Source organism: Panulirus ornatus, chromosome 30 (genome assembly GCF_036320965.1).
Source record: "Panulirus ornatus isolate Po-2019 chromosome 30, ASM3632096v1, whole genome shotgun sequence".
In the NCBI taxonomy this organism is placed as follows: Eukaryota; Metazoa; Arthropoda; class Malacostraca; order Decapoda; family Palinuridae; genus Panulirus; species Panulirus ornatus.
Window position 1 is genome coordinate 2,128,110 of NC_092253.1, and position 26,193 is coordinate 2,154,302.

Here is a 26,193-nt window from a genome sequence, read left to right on the forward strand (position 1 = left end):
CGTGAGATGTACAGTGTCAACCAGGGATTTTCGATTCGTCAAAAGGGAATTTAGGGGACTAAGTACTAGGCACTTCAAAGTATTTATCACCAGGGATTCTATGTCATCACTTCCATTCACCACATGCTAGTGCACGGGAGGTATTAACGTGTGTGTCACTGTAGATCTTGTATTCCGACAGGAGATGTTTAATTCGCACATGCAGTTTACTAAAGCATTTACATGTTAGAAACAAAAAAAAATGTATCAACTAATACATATGTACATCAAACGCATCCTCCACACTTATTGGTTCACTGTGTTTCTAAATCCCCCCCCCCCCTTCAACCCATTCCCGTCGATTAAACTTGACCTGCGCACATTTCTGGATCAGGTTATATGTATCTGTATGCTCCCGGCGCACGGACACCTGAGCGATGGCCAACCCAACACTGAGCGGTGTTATGTGTATCCTGTATAGCTACACTGACCCTATCTACGGGATAAACGCACGACAGTTTATATTCCTCATGATTAACCACTAGAATTATTATAGCATCAGTTTATAGACTTCCCAGCATTATGTGAAATCAGGGAAATGTGATCTATCAATGTTACAAATATAAGAAAACGAACGAAATAATATGTGAACGTAACAGGTGTCATATACCGCCCCCATTTTTTTATGGAAAGCTGAAGTTCGTCCGCTCTGGTTAGCCGCTGCTCCAAGACTGACGCAGTTGGCGTCCGTCTGCGTGTGTGGCAGGTCCGCGGTGAGCGGTACTCTGACGTCCTGAGAGTGAATTTTGATGTGCTGTGTATAAGTGCAACGGACTTGTAATGGAAGGAAAATAAACTCGCCCTCGAAAATAATACGTTACTTGCGATTTTTGATTTTATTTATTCATGTTTTTATTTTCTTTCTATGTTTTGACAAGGGCATTTTAAATCTCCAGAGAGGTTTTGATAATCTCTTGCACTGAGAGGAAAATGCGCGACAAATAAATCCGTCAGAAGTGCAGGAAAATCATTGTAATGTGTATCGGTTAATATTAGCCTGAGAACACGTTATCTGTTACCACCATTAAAACTTTGTCTTTCTCAAAATTTCAGCGTCTCACAAGTTCATACAAAAATTATCAAGAGCTTGTTTATCACTCGGATTCTGCCAAGTAAATCAATTATCAAGTAAATGACACATTTGACTAATATGAATCTGGTAACACGAGCTGGGGGAAGGTGGTCCAGGTTTCAAAGTCACATTTCTGATATACCATAATATCATTTAAGTCGTGGACCGTAGGCCAATTTATGTCACAGGGAGAGAAAAATAACTACTCTCTCTTGGTTTTCTCCGCCTGTGTTAACACAAAATGTTGGATTATTAGGATGTTGACGAAGGAAAAGTTGAATAAAGCCATCGGTTAAGCGACGAATATAATAAAACGTAGTAGTACCATAAAGTTCACATATATGTTCGAGACTGCCGTTATGGATTTAAGAATCATAGACTATATACAATCAGGCAATATTGGAATAAGGAAGAGATAACTAATGTTATGTTATAACGTAAAGATTACTTTGTTTAAAATGTTGTAGATGGCAATTCATATTGTATATGAAATTATATATAACGGATATAACACTTTGTAATGTATATGTTACTGTCTATAGTGTGTATGACATCGTATAACGTATTGGACATATTATAATGTATATTGTTACCGTTCATTTTGCATATGACAATGTAGTTTATATGACTATATAATTGTGTGCATGTTACTTGATAATCTACATGTCCCTGTACGATGTACATGATAATCTGATATGATTCATATGACAGTTTCTAATGAATATGACACAATATAATCTATATTACACCTCATAATGTTACATATGACTGTTTATGATATACATGACACTGTACAATATTATATAACAAGCTAGACATTATAATGTGGCATATGACAGTTTGTATTATATGTGAGCGTATGATGTTTATGAAACTGTTTACAACACTTGTTGTATCACCATTTCAATAACTGTTACATTTTGATATTGTCTAGATCTGGCATTGTGCCAAAGTGCTGTGCTGCGAGAGTGGCCACAGGAGGCTGTGGTAAAGGATGTGTTGCGGGTGTAACTATTGCGCTGTGCTAATGACGAAAGATATCGTTAACAACGACATGGCGTGCGTGAAAGATGTCGTTAACAACGACATAGCGTGCGTGAAAGATGTCGTTAACAACGACATGGCGTGCGTGAAAGAACTTTCAGTAGAGTGAGAGAACGGCGCCATTAGTGATAATGTTATATCTTGCATTTCCTTGTGGACACGAGTGAAATCTCAAGAGCCACACCCATTGCACATGTCGCTTCGAACGCGAACCAAGATTTCCATACACTACAGTGACATGAATTTGTTGTTAAGGATAACAGGATATATATTACATATAGATACAGTATGTAAGAACGCTATATCCTTCTCCCTTCCCAGTAGCCGAGACACCCGAGTAAACATGGTAGGAACTTCCTGCTGGTGGTCTTCCCTCCTGCTGGTGCTGACGGTGGTTGGGCGGGAGGCAGCCTGGGCCCAGGTGCTGTTCAAAGGAACCTGCCCCAACATACCTCCCATGAAAGACTTCGACCCTGAAGCTGTAAGTCTTGAGGTTTTCCCTGTATTCTTCTCTTGACGAAGTGCCTCACACGTCGACATTTTCTCGTTCATTTATATCATAAATTTCATTGTTTGTCATCATTTTCTTTGAAGCAATTCTAGGTACTTTCAAACAAACAACAATAGTCCCATTTTCTACCTTTCGTATATTCATGAGTCATACGCTATCAGTGTGTCCCCTTCACTTACCACTGTGCACATGTCATTCTGTTCCTTTCACTGTTTTCATGGAGTTCATGCGGATATTTCGTCTTTAAGCCTGCATGACTTACAGACTATCAGCAAAAGCTTCTCCGGCTTACATACAACCACTACAGTGTCATTAGCATAACACTGTCATAACCAAAAACATATAAGTTAGTCGCAACAATACCATGTCACTGAACAGAATTTTGAGTGATCTTAAATCTTAACATTTCTTAAAACATGAGTAAGAAATCATTTTTCTTCGTCTTGCTTCCATCTCATGGCATCGCTTTCATCAATAAGATATTATACATCCCCAACGTGACATCATTATGCATGATAGACAACTGTCCACTGAGGGATAAACTTTATTGGACTCTAGTCTCGCGTTCCTGTGAGCTGAAGCCCCGAAGCATAAAGACAGTATTTCGATCCTTTAATAACGACCGAATAACGGGAAGAATACCATAAACCTCACTTCCATTGACAATAATGATAATGATGAGGCACAATTGTGTGTGTTCCGTGATTCATAAATTTTATTTTTCTGCTTCCAGTTCCTGGGCCGGTGGTACGAGATTGAGCGGTTCTTTGTTTCGTACGAAGCAGCGGCGGGAACCTGCTGGGTGGAGGTGTACCTACACGACCCTGACCGTGGCTACTACACCCGCCTCGAGTGGAAAGAACGACTGTCAGTCATTCGTTGTCATGTTCTTCTTAGAATATTTATTCTAAAAGATTTTCCCCCCTTATTCTTCCGCCTTTTTCGTGGCTTTTTCCTTCTCTGCTCTTTTTCCTCACCTTTTTATCTTTCATTCTGTTTATTTATTTACGCAATTGATACCATAAATGCGACAAAATTCATATCTCATTATTCATGCAATATCTTAACACGGTTATTCAGAAATATCAAAAATCTTTTACACTTACGTGAGATATGAAGACCCTGGAAAACAAATAAGAATATTTACATTATATGCAACACCTTACTTTCGTTACCATTATCAGGACGGAGAAGATTCTTAGTATAGAAAACGGATTAACCCTCAGCGAGGAGCCAGGGAGACTACGTTATGTGCTCCAGAGGCCCAACATTCCTTGTGAGTTTTAAAACCTACCTCCAATTAACTTTACAATCACACGAGTCTCTTTATATGCAAGCATTGAACATATGCATCAATGAACGTTTTTTTCAACTCAAAATCTGAGTTGAGTTTTTGAAGCAAGATCAGTAACTACATAAGGATTGTTTCACTAGCAAATAATGAATGTATATCATATTCACTTCTTCAAAAGAATTACACACTTGCACTAAAATATCCTGAAAGTTTTGTAACACATTCTAACATCAGTATGTTTGCTACATAGTATAAAGGAGACTATAATAATGTATTAATATAACAACGGTTTGCATGTATTGCTAGTCTTACAGGGTGAGTACCTTATCCTGGCAACCGACTATTCCTCATATGCCCTCGCCTGGCAGTGTCAAGACCTACCTCTCATTTTTGGTCACACTGGTGAGTATTGTTCTCTCTACCTGGTATACATGAGTGAAGTTACATGTGATTAAGTTATGGCTATAAAGTTACTTTAGTTTACCTTGAAGCAACGTTGGTCTTCTATATCAACCTGCTTTTACCGCTTTAGCAACATAACCTCCACAATCTTCGACTGGGCAGGAGTACTTGTGGAACAACTTTGCTTGACTGTAGTGGATTGTTGTTCTGTGTGAGGTTGTTTCTGATGATGCAGACACTTGTGTTCTTGTTCTTATTGTAAACAATGATGATGAGATGATCTTCAGGGATATTGCAAGTAGTGTTACTATCTATCTATTATTTAATTCATGATACGTTCTTCATACGGTAGATAGGAACATTACCTGCAACATTTATGAAGATCACCTCAGCATCATTATTTACTACAAGAACAAGAAAATCGATGTCTACATTATGAGAAACAACCTCACACTGAGCAGTGACCCTCTACAGGGAACCTGTGTAGTTTACAACAATTACTCCTGACCATTTGAAGGTTGTAAACTTCAAAACAACGTGAACTACATCGGTATGACTACTTCATCACTCAGTCGATCCTTAACACTTCATCTTCAAAATGTATGCCCAAGACTAAATATGTAACAGCAACATAAGATTCTTACTCGTCAGTATCCTACTGTGGGGCTGGCCTCACCATAGAGCTAGTTGATATAACCCTAGAGCCAGTAGTCATACAGCCATGTCCTTAGGTGACCTGAAACTAATGAATTTGATTCTGACAGAGATCCTATGGTTCTTGTCGAAGGAGCAACACCCGAACTCTGCCACAGTCCAGTCTGCCAAGCACATCGCAGCAGGGCTAGGCTTGCAGGTCTCTTTCCTCCTTGAGCAAGACAGGACCAGCTGCCCTCCTTAGCTGCAACCTATACTTTTTATCTTCCTAGCGACGTAAAGTTAACATTACCTTCTGGATGTGAAGTTGATATGACCTCCTGGATGTAGGTAACATTACCTTCTTGGATGTAGGTAACATTACCTTCCTTCATGTCAAGTTGATATGTACCCTTCTCTTTCCAGAATTCGAATCCAAAGACCCAGTCGGAGGCATGGCTTTTTTTTTTGTTATTATGAATTGTAGCTTAAAGCCTGTGAATCGGGTTACTAAAATGAATCAAAAGGATTGATTTTATTCTTTGACTATGTATGTATATGTGTCGTAGAGACTGCAATCGTATATAAGGAAAGATGAATATTTGAAACTAAGTTGAAACATTCAAATATTTATGGTCACATTCTACATCATAATGTGGTATACGTCATGTGTCACCGATTAGCTCATTTCTGGATTGAGATTCCTAGGCAAAGTTGGAAAATATTCTGTTTCTGGCAGTTCACTTCCTTATACAATTATCATATGTTTCAGTTTGTACAAAAGTATACAAAAGACTGGCTATTGCATTATACAGTAGATTTCCGGTACAATTACAGTCTATGATTATATTGGGATTATGAATATTAAGACAATGACATTATATTCTTAGTTGTTAGGTACAATACAGGTTGGTTAATAGGGATCAAAACTAGAACAGTACAATCTACGTTAAGAGGTTCAGTTTATGATGAGTACAAATAGACTGTTTGGGTTAAGATTAAAACTGCAGCATGAATGGTAAACTGGTACAAACAAGTTATCAACTAGAATGTATATAGAATAAAGATGGTGTATTCTGTTCCTGGCTTAAAATCAGGCTTTATTCAAAATGTGAATGTAAGATGTGTTCGATAATGTAAACATTGTTAATCTATTATCTGTCAATGAGCTGAGACTAGAGTAGTTTTATAAGAGTCTTTACATGTACTTGTGTATCATTTGTATCGTGTATCTGTTCAATAAAAACAAATGTTAACGGAAACACATGTATAGCACAAGGTCTGGATCTGACCCACCCTTGACCAGCTGACCAAACTTGGGCCAGCTTTCTTCAAAAGAGCCATTGTTACTGTATCTTCAGAACCCGGACACTGATCTATATCTTCAGAACCCAGACACTAACCTGTATTTTCAGAACCCAGACACGCTCCAGGTATTCAAACATAAATCCACATGATAAACGGGTATGCATGCCTGTGTACGTATGTCCAAAGAATTACACACATTTACTGTCGTACCGACCTGGTGTAGTTCTGGCACTTCACGCACAATTGCCCTCCAGACAAAAATAGAATTCCCCCAATATAGCTGCGAGATTCACATCAGATGAACTGATATATACGATATGGAATTAGGTAAAGAAACGCCTGACTCCATCTCGTATCCCTAGATTGTGTTTTTCCTCTGCTGGTATTCTGGGGAAAATGATATTTCTGTTGTGTTCTGTTGTGGCGCGAGGCTTGACAAGCAGTAGTACAGAAAATAGCCAACCCGGATAGATTTGGCAGATTCCTTAAGGTCGCTAGGTCCGTTGACTAGAGTATTTATGAGAGAGAGAGAGAGAGAGAGAGAGAGAGAGAGAGAGAGAGAGAGAGAGAGAGAGAGAGAGAGAGAGAGAGAGAGAGAGAGAGCATATGATACTTATGTTACATTATTCTGTAATATCATCTTTCATCCCCTTCCTCCGTTCTCATTTTCCATATGATGCATATGCTGTAGAAAGTCTCGCAGTCAATGAGTTCCGTTCATAGTATTAGTGACGTCACCAACGTTTCGTTTCATCAGCAGGAGCCCACTGACACTTTCATTTCCATGTTAAACATGGCAATGCCTATGAATTACTATTTGCAGTGTAATTTATTAAATCGTAGTATTTATATAAACGATATATTTAACTAATAGTGTCGTGTATTTCATTCTGATCAATCACTCAGAGTCATACTGAAATGCCTAAATTTTATTCTTAAAATGTTATAACCGTATGGTATCACTCGGAAATGATTTAAATCACACATATCTGAAAGATCTATGTATTTTTCTTGGTGGAATATGATTTTTTTATGATCACTTTCACCTTTTAGATGTAATAAATTTAGGCACGTCTCCCTCGGCCGTGGTCATATTTCCACAAACATGGCGACGCAAGTAGCTCTAAGAAGCTTTTGTAGAAATTGTAAGTCATCTGCTTTCTGGAAGTTGTGATTAATGTGTAGATTGACATGTAACTTTATGGACTTGCTTCATCCATGAGTTATAGTATGATCTGATTACTGGTATTAGAGAGGAGGAGGGTTAGGTAGATATTGGTTCAGTTTGTTTACAGTTGACCAATGACGCAATCTTAGAAAGTGACCGGATAGAATAGCCTGGCATAACACTGCCTGTCACACAACACACAAAGGTGCAAAGAAATTTTATAACTCTGGTGGATTGACATACCATTAAAAGTAAATGGATACTAAGACGAATTTTGCTTATGATGGCTTAATGATTATTTTTCCCTTTAGGCTGGCTACACTGCTATGATTGATGAATGATTAACTTCAATGTCACCACAGCATTTCCATAATGACGTTAAATAAACTCAGATGAATGGCCTTAACTTTGTTGAAAGTGATTTATAGGGGTGTTGATAAGATGTAAAGCTGTTAAGTAAACCTGTAATAGTAAATAAGATGATATGGAGGGCTGTGAAGATCAGAACTTGTTTGACACACCTTTGGTAGTCCAAGCAATCCATATTTTTTTCATTTCTGTGGTTTGTTAATTGAAAGAAACTGGAATGAACATAGAATGAGAAATCTGACTCTGAAGAAACGAAAAAAGGAAGATTACTAACAATTTTTCTTTCCAGGTGTGCCTGCGAGCCGGTTTGGTTCATTGAAGTTAAATGGATTATACCTGGTTCCCTCTCGTATAATTTCCCCAGCAGTGACACAAGTTACCTCACGAGCCCTAGTTCCATATCAGGTAAGGCTTCTTGTTGATGTTGCGAATCTAGGAAAAGGTTAGGAATCAGTTGAAGTGGGCTTATCATCCACTGAAATGGAAACCAACAGATTGCAGTAATCAATTTTGAATAGATTTTTCTTTTTTAGTTTTTTATACTGATTTCACATTTTTAGTCAACTTGAGATTAAGCTGGTAATCATATTTTCAACAATCTCTGCACTATTTTGAATGAGTAGATAGATGGCACAGTTATAAGTAACAATAACAGCCTCTGTGTTGAACATATATTAATGTAGCCTGAGTTGATGCTCTGATAATTTGACCGTCAGTATTATGATGCCTTATATTTGCTTCTCTTATGGGTGAATTGTTAATGTGTTAATCATTTTGAATAATGAATACTGTTGTAGTGGTATATATATATATATATATATATATATATATATATATATATATATTATAGGAAATTAATTTTTTAATATGATAACAGTTTATATGCTCCACTTCAAAGCCCTTCATTGTGCTTTTTATTAATTGATACTTGATAGTGCATAAACCATGAAAAACTGAAATTTTACTTCTGTGAACCACCGACAGTTTATTTGTTCCTTTTCAGACAAAGCCCTTCAGTGTGTCACCTGTTGCCAGAGCGGCACCTGAGATTGAACAAGCTGGTCATGACCATGTCTTACATTGGACTGCTGAGCGTATTCTGTCAGTTGTGCTCTTGGGTACCATCCCATTAGCAGTAGCCTTTCCTACCCCATCTGTGGAATACTTTTTGGCACTTTCAATGACTGTTCATTCACACTGGTAAGAGTTGTTGATTAGATAAAGTTTGCTTCATATTTATATTTAGAAACAGAGTTTGATGTGTTGAAACTTGATCATTTATGCAGAATCTCATTCATAATTCATTTGCTATGTTGATATGGATATAAGAATTTTTTTTAGAGAATTTTCTAATAGAATTATGTTCTATCTTGAATATTTTTATTGATCTGTGTGTCGTAGATGGTGACTAAAAGGGGAGGGAGCGGGGGCCTAGAAATCTTCCCCTCTCGTTTTTAATTTTCCAAAAGAAGGAACTGAGAATGGGGCAGTTGAGGATTTCCCTCAAAGGCTCAGTCCTCAGATCTTAATCCTACCCCACTAATGGGGGAGATGGCGAATAGTATGAAAAAAATAACGTCAAATTTTAAACCATTAATTTGCCTGTACAAGATAATGGTGCCTGCTTTTGAATGTTATTGGTGCAGTGTACATGATGGCTAGAGAGTGGATGTGAGTGAATGAGGCCATTATTCGTATGTTTCCATTTCTACCTTGCTTTCATGGGAAATGCATACAGGTATGAAAATTTATATATTTACACATATTTTCATAGTTTGCAGTTTCCTGTGATAGTCAATCATTGCCAGGAATAGATCAGGAATGGCCTCAATCACTCACATCCACTCTCAAGCTGTCATATATAATGCACTGAAACCAGAAGCTCCCTGTCCACAATCAGGGCTCACAGATATTTCTTTGGTCTCCCTGACTGCTTATTATTCTCTGGTTCAGCCCACTGACAGCATGTTACCCCCTACATACCACATTGCCCAAATTTACTCTCTCCCAATCATGCCTCAAACTCCTCTGCATGTTCAGGCCCTGAACACTCAAAGCATCATTTACTTTATCCTTCCATTTTCTCCTTGGGTTCCTCTTCTCGTAGTTCCCTCCCCTTCTGACATATATACCTTCTTGGTCATCCTTTCTTCATTTATCCTATCCATATGTCAAAACCATTTCAGCTTATAATTTTTAGGTCTCATTTATACTCCTCTTACTACCACTCCTCCCTCTTTCATAACGTTTCTTATTCAATCAGCCTTCCTCATATTGTCTTCAAGCATCTAATTTCCTACACATCCACCCTCTTGTGTGTTTGTTTATCTAGGGACCCTGCCACACATCCATACAACTCATATGGAACTTTTATACCACTAAACTTAACCCACTTAAAGTAACCTGTTTTTCCACATGCTCTTTAATGCTCCTAGGACCTTATTAGTCCCCTCACCAATCCACTTAAAGTAACCTCTTTTTCCACATGCTCTTTAATGCTCCTAGGACCTTATTAGTCCCCTCACCCACCTTACGGCTCACTTAGCTTTCATGGCTCCATTCACAGCTATATCCACTCACAAGTATCTGAAGCAACTCACTTCAGGTTTTTATCATTCAGACTCGTACTCCAACTAACTTGTTTCTTTCCACTGTTAAACGTAATACCCTTTCTTTTATTTACATACACTATGAGCCCTCTCCTTTCGCTAACTTTTCCAAAGCCAGACAACAGCTCTTTCAGTTTCTTACAATAATCTGCCAATAGTCATGTCATCAACAGACAATAACAGAATCGCCTCCTGATCTCCTCATCTCTTGATAGACTGCAGACCTAACATACCTCATCCATAAACACATAAAACACCCCGGCCACAGACCCACATTCACTTGGAACCACTCACCCTGTTTGTGCAAACACTTTACTCTCTAGATATAAACTTTCCCTACTTCCAGCAGTTTTCCTCCTGTATATTTGTAACAACTTCCACAGTGCATCTCAGTCAACCTTAGCATATACTAAGCTGCAGGAGCTCTGCCAAAGGGGTCCTGGGATTGTTTGTCTGATTGATTGATAAAGATTTTTTCTTTTCAAGTAATTCAGTGGCTATTTCTGTACATTATTTTGATTTCTTTTTTTTTCAGGGGTGTTGAGGCTATTGTTGTAGACTATGTTCGTCCTAGTATATTTGGGAAGATCATCCCAAAATTGGCAGTAGGTGCTGTCTATGTTCTTTCATTCGTAACATTAGGAGGCCTCTGCTACTTCATCTACACAGATGTAGGCATCGTCAATGCTGTGAAGCTGCTCTGGAAGTTATAGGGAGGCTAATAGATTGTGCAACCTGTAGATTTCCTAGATTGCTTTTAATATTATTGGGTGACACTTTTTTTTTTTTTTTTTTTACAGAAGCTGTTATTTCTCATTCCCAATCATTGTATGTAAATATATATAAATAATGTTAAGGTTTCACCCAAGTTTTAAGAAAGATTATTCAGTTGCTTATTTTGATGGCAATTACTGTCACTTATATCTAAAGAGCCATGTTTCAGGTATGCTCAGGTAATACTTGCACTGTTGCATTTTTATATTAAAGAATGCAGCATAGAATTTCAGAATTTCCACCCCTGCTAATATTTTGGTATAGTTATTTGATACCTGATATTGTTTTTCAGTTAGCTGCTTTTATAAATGTTCGTTCATCAAGTATCCAAATGCTAGCATTCATATTAAACTGGACCCCCAAGTTAACAGTGAATAAATCATTGCTTGAAATGATACATTTTATGTAAGTAAATTTTAGCATTGTTACATCATTATTTGTTGTTTGATTGCAGGTATTTTTTAAGGTAGCTTTTGGGTGAAAAATTGATTTGTGAATAATTTAATGTTCTTTTTATGCATCATAAAATGAACTTGTACATATTATAAAAATAAATATCTCATCAGTTGTGTTACTACCATTTTTGACAGCCCCCACTCCATTTTCAACACAAAGATCTTAAAATATTTGCCCTAGAAAGAAGGAAAGATACTAACAATAAATTACAAGAAAGTAAAGAAATTTTACGAAGAACTTTACGTTTGGAAGACACTGCAATTGACTTACCAGTTAAAGTATATCTAAAAAGAATGAAATATACTTAAGAGCCTAGCAGAATCATGTAAGAGACTATATAACATCCTGCCAAATATAAATTGCACAAGGATTATGCACAGAAACAAAAATAATGAAACAACCAAATGTATCTAGTTACTAACAACTGCTCTAAAATGTGGCAATAGGAACAGTGAGCTTGCAGGCACTGAACGTCTGATTGGGAAGGATCAATGCCATTTTTAGAAAGGTAGAGGGATTTGTGAAATAACATTGTTTTGAAGAATTTGCATGAAAAATACTTGGATAGAGTGGCATTTGTATGACTCTGGAGAAAACATTTTTGGGTAGACATGCAGGTCTTTCAGAAATGCAACAAATTTGGGTGCAATGGTTAATTTTTTCCATCTCTCTTAGATCTTTCAGCCACACCAGGATTTCTGTTATCATGAAAAATTATGAGTTATCAAAACAATCTAGAGGGAAAGGGAAACCAAGGATCCTGAGAAACTTGCAAACTGTGTGAGCAGTGTTGATTGGAACAATGGAAAGGTATTTACTTTCAAAATAAAGCAGATACTGGCGGCAGAGGGGACAAATGGCAAGGATACTTAATAGAGTAAATGTAATCTAGGGATAATTTGGTGTGACTAAAATCTTTTGTTGAAACAAAAACATCCAAAGGATTTAAGGATTGATAAGGTTCAAATCCATTTCTTTTGAATGAAATTTTATATTGAAAGGGTGCATGAAGCAACGGGGAGAAACAACGGAAAGGTCTATGGGACCTGGATGTGGGGATATTGGGCTGTGGTTTCGTTGCATTACTCATGACAATGAATGAGAATGAACGAAGTCTTCCATGATTTATTATTGACGCTACCTCACAAACGTGGGAATCTGCGAATATGTATGAAAGAAAAGAGAGTATTGAAAGTGATCTTCATATTTATAGTATAGTAGTACTGAATTGCTGAGAGACATTCTAAACCTTAGCATTATATGATCATGAAATCAGTTAATCATGGTGCTATGCCATATATTGTCGCATTGTTACTCAAACGGACCAAAATATGCCACCATGTATCCGGGTTATAATGCATTATGAAGGGAGCTGTTTTCTACATTCTATATGGCAGAATTATCAATTTTACTTCGATATTTCGAAAAATCAAGAAATGAGAAAAGTATTATGGGGTTTTGGAATAGATACATAAAAAGTTAGAGTCTTCAAAAAATCATATGTAATCTTTACCTAAAGATAAACAGAACCGCTTTGTTTACATTCAAAATGGCGAAAACATACGGTGATAAGCCTGTTAGCTTTCAGCTAGAAGAAAATGGGGAATTTTGGTGTATTGGATCTGAGGTACTAAGATATTCAACTTGCATTGAGGCTGCTTTGTGTAATGTTATTTTTGATGTAGAAGGAAGTATAATATCAGAGACCAGGGATGTCGCTTGGAGGTAAGGGAATGTCATCTAGCCATATTCCCCACCAGATTGGTTCATCAGAATTGTTTTAAAGAATATACCTTGGTGCAAGTTTGAAATTAGTTCTTATGTTTTTAGAGTTGTACTTTCATTTTGATGGAACTGTAGTTTACAAGTTATGGTTTACTGTGTTCCCGGTGATTATTTTGTAAGCAAGTAAGCATCGTTGCTCAGATTGTTCATTGTACACTTACGCTGAGAGAAGCTTTGTATTGAGACCTTTTTTTTAATGTTAATGTAATTTCTAGAGAATATAATAAAAAGTGTGGAGCATGTTATTGTATGGGATGATATAAACTAAATGAGTTCTGTAGATGTGGGGAAAATGTGTGGTTAATAGATGTACAAGTAATTAACTGATTCTCTTTACAATATCATCAGAATCTCTGAAATTCTCTTGTAACCTCCTTAGCAGTTGAGATTTATGTAAATGTTTGATATTCAGTAAAAGTCTAATATAACTACATTGTTATGAAATTTGGATATTGGTGATTTTGTTACATAAAGTTACTGTATTGTTTAGAGAATATACTAATACTTGTATAGGAAGATTGTATGATGATTTATTGGACAACTTTAGGGCAATAATAGCACAGTTATATAACATGTATCAAAGAAAATTTTGGTATGTTTAATGTAAAAGTAGGTAATATACCCTTTAAATATCAACGAAAACCATGAAAACATCGTCTGACTGTCATATCATTGAGATTTAAGTCAGTGTTCATTATTTTGGTCAAATTGTACCAGTCGCACCCATGACTGAGCATTGCATAAATGCTTCTGAATAACAACAAAACAAATAATAGGCTGAACAGCCATTTGATTTACAGCTCCATACAATGTTGATATGTTTGTACTCATACAGTTTTGCTATTTGAAGAGGTTTACTGAAGTTTTCATAGGTTCTGTTGATTTTTCTACTAGTGTTTTATCTAGTATTACATAAATTACATACATAACCGTCGGAATTGTTCAGTAAAAGACTGCTACAAATTATCCTCTGTAACAGTTATGCATTTTCTAGACACTGGACTAGCACTGAAAAACAGAGTTACTCTTAAAACAAAGCTGCTATCAAATTGAAGAGACCTGAACTTTTCCTCTGTCTTATCTTGACTATTTTTTCTCCAGAAAAATTTCTCTTTAGGGTTACCATACATGGATTTGGCAGAAGCATATCTGTGGACTCTGTACGCGCAATTTGATACAGAGAATGACCATAATGTAGAGCATTATTTTATATCCTGTGATCATGAATGGCTAGATTTTAGTGGGACTAGGTATGAAGACCGTGGAAAGTGTGGGGTCAATTCATATAAATGAAGGTGAAAATTATAAAAATAAAGAGAACCAGTGAAAAAACTTATTAGCTGAAAATGACTTTAGAGGCACCACAGAAATTATATGTATTTAGAAGAAATGCATATGGGTAGACTTGTGCAGCATGATTTAAATCATTATTTTCTAATCTGTTATATAGTGATAAATAAATGACTATGGGGAGGGGTTCAAAATCTAATGACGAAGTGGGGTCATATTTATAAGTGTACAGTAAATGACTATGGGGAGGGGTACAGAAGTTAATGATGAAGTGGGGTCATAATTATGTGTACATATTCAGTGCAGAAACTTAACATTTACTCATTTTCTATGTAACTATAAGATTCACCATTGTGAAAACCTTAACTATATTCCCCTGGGTGCGATGTAACTATATTCCCCTGGGTGTGATGTATTCTTTCCAGTGTTAAGTTTTTACATAAGTCTTTGTTATAATTGTCTCCTTTAGGCTATTGGTGTAGCCATTTGCCTTGGGTTTCATTGAAACCATAGTGCTGTGTCTGATTCAGAGTTCTGAAGTTGTGACGAAGGTTAAGTTGAAGGTTAAAGTATAACTCCAAGAGATGGATTGAGGGACAACATTTTCAGTGTCAGATGGGTGGATGGATGACAATAATGAACAAAGTCCTCTCGAAGAGTCTGCCATGATGCACAGACAACACAGTAAACTTTGTGTAGCACAGATATGTCCTTGGTATTATCCATGAATATTGATTTATTTCAGGTTGGAAATTATCTGCGACTGTTTCGTGGATCATTGTACAAAAAATTTCCTGGTATGTACAGGCGCTCAATCACCAATGATGAAAGAAAGAAGTTGATGGAACTTGGTGAGTTGCAGATTAAGTTCCCTTGCATGTTTTTACTCGTTTGAGTTACTTTGTCTGGAGTACCGGCTATTAAAGTACTCTGTATATGATATACCGTATTTCACTTAGAAATGATATATAGTTATTTGGTTGATTCTGTAAGTATATAGACCATACTAGACTTGACCCTTTTGAATTACTCAATTCCTCTTTTTTTTTATTAATTGATTTTGAGTCATATCAGGATTTGTGATTATTAGGATGATTAAAAAGATTAAAAGAAAGCTTTGAGTTATCATGTATAATATTTATTATACAGGCCTGACTCAGCATGTGTTAGCATCCAACATTTCACTGTTACGAGCATCTGAGGTTGAGGACATCATTGAAGGGAATGAGGATAGATATAAAGCAGTATCAGTACGTCAGCAGCAGGATCCAGAGGCTGCTGCTGCCAGGTAAACTCTTTGTTTTTCAAATGACTCATTCAGGCAGATAATGTTATAGTGCAATTAAGTTATATTTTTATTTGTAGCCATTTCCCAATTAATTGTCAGTATCATTTTTATCATAGAGTATTCAGTGTTTTAGAACAATGAATAACTGCCTGTGTAGATTTTCAGTTATATTGATGAAAGTTTTCAGAGAAATTACAACTAGCTGTTTGGAAAAAAAAGATAATAAAACTGCACGGAAGAATAAGTTCATGAGACAATAGATAGTATTGATATTAGAAGGGAAGTTAATGTGGGATTGCAGATGAATTTTGTAAGACATAATTGTGACTTGATCACTCAGGCTATGCATGTTTGTTGGCTTAAGATGAGGTGTCTAAGGACTGGCAAAATGCATGTATAGTGCTCTTATGTATAGGCAAGGAGTACAAAAATGAATGCTTAAATTACAAAGGTATATGTCTGGTTAGTGTACCTGGTAAGGTATATGGGAGAGTGATGGTAGAGAGGGAGGAGGTATGCATAGAGGATCTAATAGGAGGGGAGCAGTGTGACTTTCAGAGAGGTAGAGGAAGTGTCAGCTAGTTGTTTTCTCTGAAGAATATGAATGAGAAATACTGGGAGAAAGATGGTGAATGAACTATTTATTGATTGCAATTTTCTATTTCAGAGCTGAGCGCACTGTGAAGAAACCTGCAGCCCCGTGGGTCCCAACTATTTCTAACTCATCTCACCTCGATGCTGTGCCTCAAGCGACACCAATCAATCGGAATCGTATTATCTCTAAGAAGATTCGTACCTTCCCCATGTGGTGAGCTACTCTATTGTAGAAGAAACAAAAATTTCTGATTTATCCACTTTAGAATGTGATGTATACTTGCATACATCGAAGATGTCTATAACTGTATGAGAATAGTTAGATAAACCTATGAGATTGCATTGATATTTGATATGAAATATTTTAAGCAAAGAGGACCAGATGATACACCTTATTAAACTGAAAAACTTAAGATTGACTACATTGATTATCATGACCCCTCATGAACTCATGCTTTTCACAGTTATGATGATCTTGACCCTGCCCAAATCCATGAGAATTCTTGCCAGAGAGAAGAATTGGTACCCATCAGGTTGGATATGGAAATTGAGGGTCAGAAGCTGCGAGATACATTTACATGGAATAAAAATGGTATGGCATGGTACACACAGGTGTATAGTTGAAACATTTATGTTTCCCTCTTTTATGTAAAACTTAGACATTCAGACTGCCAAGTCAGTGTAACTGCATCTTTTCTATTGAGGTAGCTTAAAGGATGCATGATTTGTATCCTGTACATTTAAATCATTTAGGCCCTTACATAGGAAGCCAAGTTACCCATATGAGGTATGAGCTTCCCCTCAACAGGTGTCTTGTGTTGGCTAAGCACTCATGGCCACTGAAATAGAAGTAATAGGCATGTTAAATTATTTTTGTCCTAAATTGGGGTTCACTCTGCCTAAACATTGGCTAGAAATTAGTAATTCCCTTCCCCTAGTAGAACCCTATTACTGGTGGCCATTATATTATTGTAACCTTTCAGTGTGTCAAGGGATTATGCCTACTGTGATGCTAAGTCATTTGTTCGTTGGATTTTCGAGGCTGCCAATTTCAAGTGGATCTCTAGTTTGATTTTGTTCAGCATTCGTATAGCATGGGTTATAGATGAGGCTGTGTGGAGGAGGGTGGATGTGTTGAAAACTAAATGTTCGACAATATGTGGTGTGAGGTGGTTTGATCAAGTATATGAAAGGGAGATTTGTGTTAATAAAAAGAGTGGTTGAGAGGGCTGAAGAGGGTGTGCTGAAATTGTCTGGACATATGGAGAGAATGAGTGAGGATGGGTTAACAGAGAGGATATAAGTGTCAGAAGTGGAAGGAACAAGGAGACCAAAAAGGAGATGGGAGGATGGAGTGGGAATGATTTTGAGTGTTCGGGGCCTGAACATGCAAGGTGGTGAAGGCCATGCAATGGATTGAGTGAATTGGAATGATGTGGTATACTGGGATTGATGTGCTATCAGTGGACTGAACCAGGGCATGTGAGGCATCTGGGGTAAGTCATGGAAAGATCTATAGGACCTGGTTGGGGATAGGGAGCTTTGGTCTTCAGGGCATAACACATGATTGCTAGTGATAGCAAGAGAATAGGTTGTGAGTGGGTGTGGCCTTTCTTTGCCTGTTCCTGGCACTTCCTTCATAACGCATGAAACAGCATTCAAGTATTGATAAAAAAACTGTTATAATCCAGATTTATATTTCTTTCCCACAGAGATGCTCGTGAGTCCAGAACAGTTTGCAGAGCTTCTGTGTGATGACCTGGATCTGAATCCCTTAATGTTTGTTCCAGCCATATCTACTTCTATTAAGCAGCAAGCTGATCAGTTTCCCTCTCAGATTATTATCTCAGATCATTCAGACACCAGAATAGTTATCAAGGTATGCATGTAGTTTATTTGCTTCATTGTTGGTTACTGTCAGAAATAGCTACTTTTATTTTTTATAATCAGGTGGCTAACTATGAGTATCATTAATTTTGTAGTGTTGCTAGTTTGTATGAATCTTTTACCGGTGAGTAAGATATTTGGGAGATATGTATGAGATTAGCTGAAAAAAAGGGATATTTAGATTAGATTTTGTCAATGATATTTTGATGTGTTGGCAGCGAGATGCATGAAAACAGTATGTGGTGTATTGAGTTCAGTGGTTAAGTTTATGATACTGGAAATTTATCATTGTGAATGGATCAGGTTAGGTTTTGACAAGGCTTAACATAGACCTTATTATCATAGGTAATAAAAGGCATTGCAGAAGCAGGTACCAAATAGCTGATCGTAACCATTCATACAAATTGTGGCAGTTTCATCTCATTTGTCATATATGGTATTACAACTAGCAGCCACTTTCTCAGTAGCTTTCCTTTGTAAATAAGGTAAAATATCACACAGTATGTAGGTAGAAAGTTACCAAGGTCTGTTGTAATATTCTCATGAGAGTCATCCACAAAATTTACTTGCATTTAAGAATGGAATTTACCCCACCACTGAAATATCAGCCTCTGGAAAGCAGAGTTCCAGCTTAACAAGTTAATAGGAGGGTCGATTGTTTGGCTGTCTAGTAGCTGTGTTAGTGAAGGCACAAAAGAATATGAAGATGGTGAGTTGCTCAAATGATTAAAATGCTGTGTTGAGGAAAGAGGAAACTTAATATGAAAATTGATTTAGTTTTATTACAACTAAATTTCTCTTAATTTTTTTTGCAGCTGAATATCCATGTTGGCAATATATCTCTAAATGATCAGTTTGAATGGGACATGTCGGAACCTGAAAATTCACCAGAAGACTTTGCTTCCAAGTTATGCTCTGAGCTTGGCCTGGGGGGTGAATTTGTAACAGCAATTGCATATTCTATTCGAGGACAGCTTTTCTGGCACCAACGCACTTATGCCTTTAGGTTTGTTTAATGTTTGACGGTCTTTTATGTAGTCATATATTTATTAAATGTTTTATGAGCTTTTCTTTGTATGGGTCTAAATGCATAGGAATTGTGAGACAAAGTTTTGAACATCTTTGGGTCATTATTATTTCAACATTATAAAAGACAATCAGTAATGTTTTGTTCTTCAAAAATCATATTTGAAATTTTTTTGTATATGATGTATTACAGTAAAGTTTGCTTGCCAGAAAGATCATTAGTAACATGAGCTGATTTTAACTTTACCAATAATCTTTCCATAAAAGAATGTTGGGAGTGCATTTACATGAAGAGGAGCTGGAAGAACTGGAGTCCTTTAGGCAAATGGCAGTGGATGGAATCATGGGGGTTGGAGTAAGTTATGGGGTGGAAGAGGGGACTAAGGTTCAAAACTGCAATAGCAGGTGTGAAGGAGGAAAGTTCAGTGTCCATAAAAGCAAACATTGATGTTTGAAGGTAAATAGTTCTGATATATTTTTATGGATATTGGTCTTGGACCTTGAATACAGAGAAAAGGAAACGGATGGATATGCTGGAAGTGGAACATGAAGATTATATAATGCATGTAATGGGTTGATCACATGGGAATTAATGTATAAGATAGATGTGGTGGTTAGTATAGTCTGTTTGAGAATGCCAACCAAGATGTGCTGATGGTACTGTTTCTACTGGTCCTTCCAAATCAAATGTACATGTACACCATCTTGTTTCACCCTCTGCATCACCTCATCACTTATTTTTGTTTACATTAACTCTGAACCTTTTCACACTTTATCTAGTTCAAAGGTTTTTTATTTCATCATGTCTATATTCTTTCTTATGCATTCAAGACCCGAGAATCACTTCTCACTTCCATAAAACACTATTAGGACTCCTATACCTTCAGACCTCCCTGTCTTTGTGATAACAGACCCTGACTTTTCCCGCATTCTTCCGAATACGCCTATAACATTAACTCCCTTTCACTTGTGCCCCCATGGTTTCATCATTCTTATACTTTTGTAATTCAAGTATTCACTTTTATCCCCGTTGCCTTTTTTATATAAGGGCATTCTGCCAGTTTCCAGGTTCCTTGCATTTGGCCATATAAAAGGTCAGTTGAATGGCCAGTCAACATCTCTGTCACCCCTTTTCTTAAGAAACTCAACTGCAATCCCATGCCCTCTTATCACACTTCCTTCCATGCAGCACTTTTACAACCTCCTCTCTTTTCATTTTACCATTTACCAGAACTCTCACTCAGTTGAATGTTGAAAGTTTCTTGTATCTGTATATATATTCTAAGGGTATGGTATGGTAAGATCCTTAATAAACATCATGTAAGTATGAAAAATTTAACTAATGATTCTGATTTGAAAGCAGTGAATCACCTCTTCCATGTGTGGAGGTGCCATTTCGGTCACAAAGTGAAGCTGAACAATGGTCACCCTTTCTTGAGACACTTACTGATGCTGAAATGGAGAAGAAAATCAGGGACCAGGATAGAAACACAAGGTGGGAGATCTTGATGCTTGTTTCATATGATTTCTTGTAAAATTAATGAATTGTCATTCCCTTAATCAGACTGGCTTTTTTTTTTTTTAACTTACAAAAGTGTCCTATGGAGGGAATGGACTTTTTATTTTTCATATTTGAGGTTTTTAGTGAAGCAGTGCTGAAGTGTGTTGGCGAAGTGTGCTGGGGAAGTGTATGGAATTTGAAAGGTGGGATGTAGATGCATGAGAAAGGGTAATGAGTGGCAGATTACTACTGAAAAAGAAAAGGGTGATGTGTAGATGGTTTTTGCAAGGAAGTTAGGTAAGTGATAGGGAGAAAGGTGTCATGAGTCAGGGCAAGCAAATAGTGCTTACCAGATACCTTACTTAACTATACTGTTTGTCTTTGTCACCATACTCATTGCCAGATTATCATTTGAAGGTTTGACTGAAACAGTTTTTAGCCATTTATTACCTTTTCTTTTGAATGTGTCTGTGCGTATCCCATGTAGGTTTCTTATTTCTTGCTGGAGTCTTGGTATTTTTCAAGGTATTAATGCAGAATTGTTTACCCTTCCTTGGTGAGACACTTTTAGTCCAAGAGAAAGGTTGATGAACTTCAGAGAGAATAAGAAGATATTTTGGAAGATGAACATTTTGAAGAATACAGGAAAACGAATGGGAATGAGAGAGGAGCCCTGATGGGGAAGTTTTAACAGATAGAGACCCAAAAAAGATGGATTAGTAATGATACAGATTGCTGACTATGTTGTGTGCTAGGGATGCTGATGTGGCACTTGGGAGTAGGTGGCCTGTGAAGTCAGAGTTGTGGTAAATAGGATGATGAAAAGAGAAGAGTTAGTAAAAGCTTTGCTTTAGATTGAATGTAGGAAAGTGTCATGAGTGAATGAGATTGCTGGTGAGTTTTGAAAGAAGGGGGTGATGATTTTATTAGTTAGACAGTATTTAACGTATATATATATATGGCCCAAGATGAGGTGCATGAGAATTGACAGTGTATTTCTATTGCCCTTGTACAGAGGCAAGGGGAACAAAAAGAAATGTTCAGGCAATAGAGTGGTAAGCCCGTTCAGCATAGCTGGTAAGCTGTATGGGAGTGTGGTGATTGAAAGGGTAATGGCATGCACAGAGCAGCTAACTAGGAAGGAGCAGTGTGGTTTTAGGAGGGGTAGGAGATGTGTAAACCAAGTAATGGTCTGAACAATGTACGTGAGAATTACATGAAAGTGTATTTTATTTGACGTTATTTATGGGTTTAGAGGAAGCGTGGTTAGGGTTGACAAATGATACCATTTAGAAGGTGCTGTGGATATGTAGAGTGAATAAAAGTTACTACTTGAAAGAGAGAAAGTCATTTCTAATGAACATGGGTCTACATCAGGGGTGTTTCATGTCACCATGGCTTTTTGATTTGTTTATGGATGAAGTGGTAAGGGAGATTAATGCATGGGTTTTGGGGAAAGGCTGCTCTGTAGTGTGCTGGGGGAAAGTGGGCATGGGAAGTGAATCAGTAGCTGTTTGCTAGTGACAAAACTCTGGTGGCAGGCTTTAGACAAAAGTCCAGAAAGTTGAAAGTAAATCGATACAGAAGTAAAGTTATGAGGTGCTGGAGTCAGGGTGGTTTTGGTGTGAATCTAAATGAGGAGAATCCCGAGGAAGCTGAGGGCTTTTGGGAGTTAGGAGTGGATGTGACGTGGGGCAGAAGTAACAACTTACTAATTGGAAGATGGAGCTTAGGTCCTGTATTAACACATGTTATGAAGTATATGGAAGGAAATGTTACTGTCTTTAAGGGCAAAGGTGGGTATGTTTAAAAGTAAGGTAGTTTTGATAGTGTTTTATGGATGAAAGTAGGGCCATGAATGAGAAATAAAGGAGGAGGGTGGATGTGATGGAAGTGAAATGCCAGAAAGCATTATGTGGTGTGAAGTTAGTTGATCGTGTAAAGAATGACATTGTCAGAGAAAGATGAGATAGTGAGTGAAGACTGATTGAAAGGGCCTCTCAGGATATGCTGAAATGAGTTGGATACATGGAGATGATTGAAGAGAGACTGACAGAGTGCATCTATGTGTCAGAAGTGGTAGAAGCATGAAAGTTGGGGAAACCAATGAGGTGGTGAAGGAGACTTTAAGGTACCAGGACTGAAAATTAAGGACAAGAAGTATGTTTTAGTTAGGATGAGGAGGACCATTGTGTGTATGGGAGTGATTTACAGGGCCAAATCATAGCATATAAAGTAACCAAGTTAAACCTTGAAGTAACCTGTGGGGCTTGGCTGTAGATGGTAGTCTCTGGTTCCATTGCATTGTGTAAAAACTAGACATTGGATGTTTGCGAATAAGGCCATTGCTTGTTTTTTCCTGATCCTGATGCTGCCTTGCTGAAGCAAGACCACTTAATTTCAAACAAGATTTGAGTATATACTTTTCTTCATTGCATGTGTTTGTTTTATATTGTGCTTTTTAACATGAAGAACTTTCTGCTTTTGCAGGAGAATGCGACGATTGGCAAATACAACCCCAGGATGGTAATTTTCAGTGGAGGGTGGCATGTGTTTCCAGTTTACTAGTACCTGCAGGAAGTATTTTTTTTTGTAGAACTGCTATTGATATATTGGAGGAATGTTTAGTCGAGGAGGTTAACATACAAATAAATTTCATTCATCAATAATTCAACTGATTTGTATAACATTGATTTTGTAACATATGAAGTTCTATTGACATTTCAAATATTTGGTACTGGAGGAAAAACTAGTCAGTCAGATCTTACTACACAATTCAGTATCATTCCTAGACCCCTGTATAATCATTCAAAACTCTGGTGTACATTTAATATGGCCATTATGAAAATGTTATGAAAACACTTCAAATGTACCATAAAATATATATTCCTTTAGAAAAGTGAGTTTGGGTTTAGCCTCAGAAACTCCAGGAGAAGCATAAAAGATCTTTTCCAAAACCATATTAAACTTCATCATGAGAAGAAAACAGTGTCCATTTGTTGAAGAACTTCCAAAACTCCAAGAATTTCAGAACTGAGAACTCCAGACTCATTAGTTTGAAAAAAAAAAAAGCTGCTTTTAACTATTGCTTCTGCTCATGAACAGCTTACTTTGTAACAATGAAGCCATAACCTCAACTATTTCAAATTGGCTAGGCATGAATAAGACAAATAATTAGATTGCATGACCTATGCCATTTTATACCCTTTAGGCAAGTAATGACCATTTACTCAAGGCCACTTCAAAAGGAGGTACAAATTCTACATAATTGCATATCAAATGAATGACTGTTCCTTCCTACTTCTCCATCCCCATTTGTGAAGCTCAGCCTCACTTTTTTTTTCTAGGGTTTAATCGTAATGTCTTTTCTCTCCCTTTACTTTGTATCTTCCTTCTCTCTAATGCTTGTTCCATTATTGTAAGAGCATCATTCTTACTCCTTTCTAGTTTACACAAATTCACTACTCAACTAGCACACACCTAATCATAATACAGAGCTAGGATTTGAACAACAAAAACATAGTAGACCAAGAACATATAGTAACTTAGGTTGTACTTATATTAAAGTTGTAAGTCAAGGCCTGATCACACTACAGTACCAGGATTGGTGACATGTGACAGATAACTGAAAGCTAACAGTAACTTAGGTTACATCTCTACATTAGAGTTGACAATAGCCAAACCTGACTCATGCAGCATGAATGTGACCTCTCACCTGACCATCTGCTTACCTGACTGAGTATGAGGAGCAGAACACCTTCAGTCTCTCAGTATATCTGTCTCGGTTATTTTGTTATTATTGAGTTCTTATACTCCATGAAAAGAATAATACAAAATACAATTTAAACATTGTATGCCTGAGGATTGGGGAGAAAGAATGCTGCCTTTGATCTCCTATAATAAAAGTTATTGAGGAATAAGTTTGTTGAGTCTTCCTGGTAAGTTTTATGGGGCAGCAGTGATTGAGAGGATGAAGCCATGTACAGAGCATCCGACTAGGAAGGAACAGTGTGGCTTCAGATGTGGTAGTGGATCAGGTGTTTGCTATCAAAAATGTGTGCAAAGATTAATTAGAGAAAGAGATGGATTTGCATGTGTCACTTATGGACCTGGAGAAATGCATGATAGGATTAATAGTGATGCCTTGTGGAAGGTCTTAAGGATATATGGTGTATGCAGAAAGCTGTTAGAAGCAGTGAGAAGTTTTCAGTAAGGGTATAAGGCATGTGTATGGGTAGGAAGAAAGGAGAGCGAGTGGTTCCAAGGGATGGTTCCTCTGTGGTAGGGAATTTGTGATGTCACTATGGCTGTTTAGATGTAGTGGTGAGGCAGGTAAATGCAACGGTCTTGGAGAAAGGGACGAGTCTGCAGTCTGTCAGAGTTGAGGGGATCTGGGAAGTGAGTCAGTTGTTTGCTGATGATACAAGCACTGGTGGCAGATTCAAGAGAAAAACTGGTGAAATTTGTGACTGGGTTTAGGTGATTGTGTGAAAGGAGGAAGTCGAGAGTAATGTTAATAAAAGTAAGGTTATTACTGTTCAGCGAGTTTGAAGGACAGGTTAGTTGGGGTAAGTTTGAATGGAAAAAAATTGGAGGAAGTGAAGTCTTCTATATACCTTAGAGTGGACATGGCAGCAAATGGAACAATGGAAGTGAAAGTGAGATATAGAGTGGGTGAAGAGGCAAAGGTTCTGGGAGCAATGAAAATGTGTGGAAAAAAGATTTATGTAGGAGGCAAAAATAGGTATGTTTGGGGGTAAAGTAGTTCCAATAATATTATATAGATATGAGGCATGTGCCATAGATGAGGATGTGCAGAGGAGGGTGGATGTGTTGGGAATGAAATACTAGAGGACAATATGTGATGTGATTAATGAAAGGGTAAGAGAGAGACGCGGTTCTACACTGAGGGTGATTGTTCTCCCTCACTTTTACTGAAGAAAGATCACTCTGTCTCCATTCACATCTCTCCAACTGAGGAGCAGGTCACCTTTAATCTCTCTTAGTATATCTTAGTATACCTGTCTTAAGTTAAAGCAGTTACCCCTAAACTATGGCTCTACTATCAGTTTTCATTGATAATAAGAGAAAACGATCCTAATCCATATAACTAACCTAACACAACTAACGAAATGCTTACATT

The 26,193-nt window shown here is 37.2% G+C and overlaps 3 protein-coding genes across 5 annotated transcripts; all 3 read left to right on the plus strand.

Annotated features, from left to right (window-relative positions):
• The first annotated feature begins 716 nt into the window (after nt 1–716).
• On the plus strand, nt 717–6,307 carry LOC139758552 (apolipoprotein D-like). 2 transcript variants are annotated; one of them, XM_071680073.1, is made up of 6 exons: nt 717–752; nt 2,477–2,636; nt 3,400–3,533; nt 3,851–3,942; nt 4,267–4,362; nt 5,127–6,306. In XM_071680073.1, exons 2-6 carry the CDS (start codon nt 2,499–2,501, stop codon nt 5,258–5,260), a joined length of 594 nt encoding a protein of 197 aa, XP_071536174.1. In that variant the 5' UTR covers nt 717–752; nt 2,477–2,498; the 3' UTR covers nt 5,261–6,306. The 2 variants fall into 2 exon arrangements, with proteins under 2 accessions (XP_071536174.1, XP_071536175.1); XM_071680074.1 differs by having other exon boundaries at nt 730–752; nt 2,480–2,636; nt 5,127–6,307.
• A 1,068-nt stretch (nt 6,308–7,375) lies between these two features.
• On the plus strand, nt 7,376–11,798 carry SdhD (succinate dehydrogenase, subunit D). The gene is made up of 4 exons (XM_071679530.1): nt 7,376–7,448; nt 8,130–8,245; nt 8,844–9,040; nt 10,985–11,798. Exons 1-4 carry the CDS (start codon nt 7,409–7,411, stop codon nt 11,160–11,162), a joined length of 531 nt encoding a protein of 176 aa, XP_071535631.1. The 5' UTR covers nt 7,376–7,408; the 3' UTR covers nt 11,163–11,798.
• A 1,411-nt stretch (nt 11,799–13,209) lies between these two features.
• On the plus strand, nt 13,210–23,949 carry Snr1 (SWI/SNF related, matrix associated, actin dependent regulator of chromatin, subfamily b, member 1). 2 transcript variants are annotated; one of them, XM_071679531.1, is made up of 9 exons: nt 13,210–13,306; nt 15,500–15,605; nt 15,904–16,042; nt 16,710–16,850; nt 17,101–17,228; nt 18,349–18,515; nt 19,339–19,529; nt 20,910–21,044; nt 23,541–23,949. In XM_071679531.1, the coding sequence occupies exons 1-9, from the start codon at nt 13,229–13,231 to the stop codon at nt 23,578–23,580; spliced, it is 1,125 nt and encodes a 374-aa protein (XP_071535632.1). In that variant the 5' UTR covers nt 13,210–13,228; the 3' UTR covers nt 23,581–23,949. The 2 variants fall into 2 exon arrangements, with proteins under 2 accessions (XP_071535632.1, XP_071535633.1); XM_071679532.1 differs by having other exon boundaries at nt 20,913–21,044.
• The last annotated feature ends 2,244 nt before the right edge of the window (nt 23,950–26,193 follow it).